This window comes from Notothenia coriiceps, unplaced genomic scaffold, assembly GCF_000735185.1.
Source record: "Notothenia coriiceps isolate Sejong01 unplaced genomic scaffold, NC01 NC01_scaffold00001239, whole genome shotgun sequence".
Lineage (NCBI taxonomy): Eukaryota > Metazoa > Chordata > Actinopteri > Perciformes > Nototheniidae > Notothenia > Notothenia coriiceps.
In genome coordinates this window covers 1-3,465 of record NW_011333940.1, presented here as the reverse complement: position 1 = coordinate 3,465, position 3,465 = coordinate 1, and the positions used below count along the sequence as shown (strand labels likewise).

Here is a 3,465-nt window from a genome sequence, read left to right as displayed (position 1 = left end):
AAGGAGCAATGTTCAAATGGATGGAACATGGATCCATAAAACTTTTATTATTAGTTATTTAAGTTACTTATTGTTAGTGTACTGTATGAACACTACAAACATCATTCCATCTCAGTTTGTATGTGCTTACTACTAAAAACTATTGTCCTAAGAACTGTTACAGGATGTGTATTTTGAAAATTATGTAGTTTTTTATTATATCATAACGTAGTACTTTTTAATGCATGTAACTGTAACATTAAGCTGTCTGTGGCTCTTTTTTCTTCTGTAACTACGTACATTTCCCCTCTGTGGGACTAGGAAAGGTATTCTGATTCTGATCAAATATGTTTGATTGAATTAACTATACCATACACAAGTAAAGGTTTAAATAGAGGTTTTATTATTGTAGTAATAGTGGTTTATTTACACAGTTTAAGTACTTTAACAATACTGTCAAAGACTCCACTGTCCCTATAACATGCAATGTATCTTGCCTTCTCCTTACAGTATGCTGTGCTTTGTTGGATCAGCTGACCTGACACAACCTGCTCTGTCAGTGTGAAGTCTCCCTCTCGTGGCCAATTTGCTGCTCTACACCTTTTGCCTACCTTTTCTAAAACTGACAGCAAAGAGCTAATGCTTTGAAAGACCAACCTTTTCTCTTTTTTTAAACGTTTCTACTGACCATACCACCAATAAAACTACTGTTCTAGTCGTTTTTAACTTGTTAAGCCCCGAGCTTGTTTTTCAGGCCTCAGGCTCGAAAATGACATGCCCAGAACAAATGACTATAACTTCACTTCTAAAAGGGGTAAATTAATAATCTTTTTTCTCAAAGCAATGATATACCTGTGAGTTATATGTAGTAAAGTCAGAATCAATATAGATCTTTTTATTTTAAAGTAAATTCAGATTGAACATGGTAAAAAAATGTAAATTATAGTTACCGTCCAAATACTATAGTGAAAGCCACCCTTGAATGATGGGATATTAGCCAAAAACCTTTTAGGAATCCAAACTATAGCATATAATAAGTACCCTGTATCAAGATTGATGCAAAACAAGGGACATTTTACCTTTTTTAGAGGTTTAGGAACAAAACCCCACCTCTGGGGTCATTTGGGTGGATTTGTCGTATCTCTGGAGCTCATTGGTCGATTTTGATGATTGACACCACTTTTTAACCGTTAGAGCCAATCGAATCGAGGGGGGGTTTCCTAAATCCACCTAAACATTACCATTGAGGAGTGAGAATGATGCGCACGCAGTTTGCCCAAAACCGGAAGCTCTCATACACTATATAAAAAATAGGTTTATTGCCATAAATAGGATGATGGATTATCAGTAATCATTTCAAAGTGACACTGAGACATTGGATTAACCTTCAACAGCGTTTATATGCGTTTTAATGCCCTTGAGCACAACTTTTAGCACAGTGATGATACTTATACCCAGGGGTGCACATAACTGGTACGCAGGTATGCATGCGCGGCAACAATCTGAAATGCGTACCATCACTTGTGTCACAAAGCGTATTTGCGTACTGACGTACTTGTGAAGCTTTTCCAGAAGCTGGTTAGATCACCTGACAACAGTCAGTCTCCGTGTGCTGTTAACGCCGGTCTGTACAACGGAATTGTGCCTAATCTACGCCAACCGGCTGCGGAGGAAGACTCCCCCCCCCTTCACTGGAGAACTGCGCTAAAACAGGTGATCACAACGTTCACGCTCTGTGGTCACGAAGTACTCCACTAGCCCCCGTCCCGTCGACTTTCCTGAAGTACTCCACTAGCAACCCCCCCCATTGACGTTCGCGATAATGAGGGCTTCCTCAAATAATTTTGAGTAGAGCCAGAAGTTGGAGTACCAAACACTGACTCCAGGTACTCATCTGAGTACCTCTCTGATAAAGTTATTTGCACCCCTGCTTATACCAATGGAATCTGTGGAATCTCAGCTTTCATATGATATATAGTTTGTGCAGATTGCATGAAGTATACAATATCGCTACCGTACTCTTTCGCTTAGTGCTAATTCAGAGGCTTGGTGTTACCCTTGTGTTTTGTTTAGCCAAAATGGTTCATATCATCAGTTAGCTGAGTTTCTTCCCGTTAAGTGGAATTAATAGGTTGTTAAATGTTAAGAAGCCCTGAGACACAGTTTTGTGAATATTGTTCTGTTTAGCCCCGCCGGCGGGGGCAATCGGGCTTAACAGGTTTTTAATACAACAAGAAATCAAATGAGCAGTAGGTAAGTATGGTTTTGTAGTATTCTAAAATGTCTGACTTTAAAACAGTGTTTTATTAATTTTTGTTCTTACAGCAAACAAAGACAAATCTACATAATGCATACACAGGCACTGCCATACTGGGAACTCCTGCCAACAGAAAGATGATCACGTATATCCAAGAAGGGTAGGGTACTGAAGCCAGAGATGGGAACTTCTCCTGTTAACCACAATACAATATGATTTAGCCCATCTGGTATGCAATGAATATCCAAAGTATGTAAGTATGATTGACCAAAGTCAGTTTGATTATGATATACTGTATCATTGAGAAACAACATTTACTTGAAGATATTGAGCATGCGACATGGTGGCTGATCACAGAACTTGTCTACTTACAGAGTTGGGATCCCAAACTGAGTATGTGAGCGCTTCTTGGACTTGTGTCACCAGGTAGAAAACTAAAATAACCAGCACAATTAGAGGACTGGTGAACCTCCATGAAATCTGCCAAAAGATAGAGGGCTTGTATCCAACCATGAACTCAAAGTCCTCATTGAACCTGCCACATAAGAGGGTTTTAGTTAGTTTTGAAATGAGTCATGAAATCAAGCCTGTATTATTGGATTTCGTTTACCCACCTCCATCCAATTCAGTTTAATAACTGGCACAGCATAATGCATCATGGTTATTTTCCAGATGATTAACCAAACATCAATAAATGATATGTGCTAGAATATGTTGAATCACTGACCTATCAATGCCGTAGATGTATACAACAGCTATCATCTCAAACAATCCAATGGTCAGAAGTGGAACAGATCCAGCAAAGTTGTCAAAGAGAGTTACCCAATAAAGCCCTGAATTCTGGGCAAACAGGAGACAGATGATGAAGGCTATGGCACATGTTAAACCTGAAACAAACATACACAAGCTTGTGTTAAAACATAAACCAGGGACGAATACCAAAAGTGTTTTATTGAAGATGGAAAAACAAATCTTTGAAACCAAGTTACCTGTCAGTACTTCATGGGGCCAATTTTTAGGGAATACATTCAAGTCTTTCAATGGGACCACCACTCCTTCAATGTTGCCAAACAGGGTCGAGAGGCCTAAGCTGAAAAGCATGACGAAAAGGAGTACGGACCAGATTTGAGAACCAGGCATCTTGGTTATCGCTTCTGTGAACACGATGAAGGCCAGACCTGTTCCCTCCACTCCCTGCACAAACACAAGGAAATCATAATGCAGGTAGG

The 3,465-nt window shown here is 39.4% G+C and overlaps 1 protein-coding gene across 1 annotated transcript; it reads right to left on the bottom strand.

Annotated features, from left to right (window-relative positions):
- Nucleotides 1–2,143: 2,143 nt before the first annotated feature.
- Nucleotides 2,144–3,414, bottom strand: LOC104959853 (sodium-dependent neutral amino acid transporter B(0)AT1-like). Its single transcript, XM_010787766.1, has 4 exons — nt 3,226–3,414; nt 2,964–3,123; nt 2,609–2,771; nt 2,144–2,429 (listed from the first exon to the last, which is right to left on the bottom strand). The coding sequence occupies exons 1-4, from the start codon at nt 3,374–3,376 to the stop codon at nt 2,286–2,288; spliced, it is 618 nt and encodes a 205-aa protein (XP_010786068.1). The 5' UTR covers nt 3,377–3,414; the 3' UTR covers nt 2,144–2,285.
- Nucleotides 3,415–3,465: the final 51 nt, after the last annotated feature.

Coding starts and splice junctions, on each gene's coding strand:
- LOC104959853 (XM_010787766.1), bottom strand. CDS start 3,376: ATGCCTGGTTCTCAAATCTGGTCCGTACTCCTTTTCGTCATGCTTTTC. Junction 2,772..2,963: donor TACATCTACGGCATTGATAG/GTCAGTGATTCA, acceptor CTTATGTGGCAG/GTTCAATGAGGACTTTGAGT. Junction 2,430..2,608: donor CAGTTTGGGATCCCAACTCT/GTAAGTAGACAA, acceptor TGTGGTTAACAG/GAGAAGTTCCCATCTCTGGC.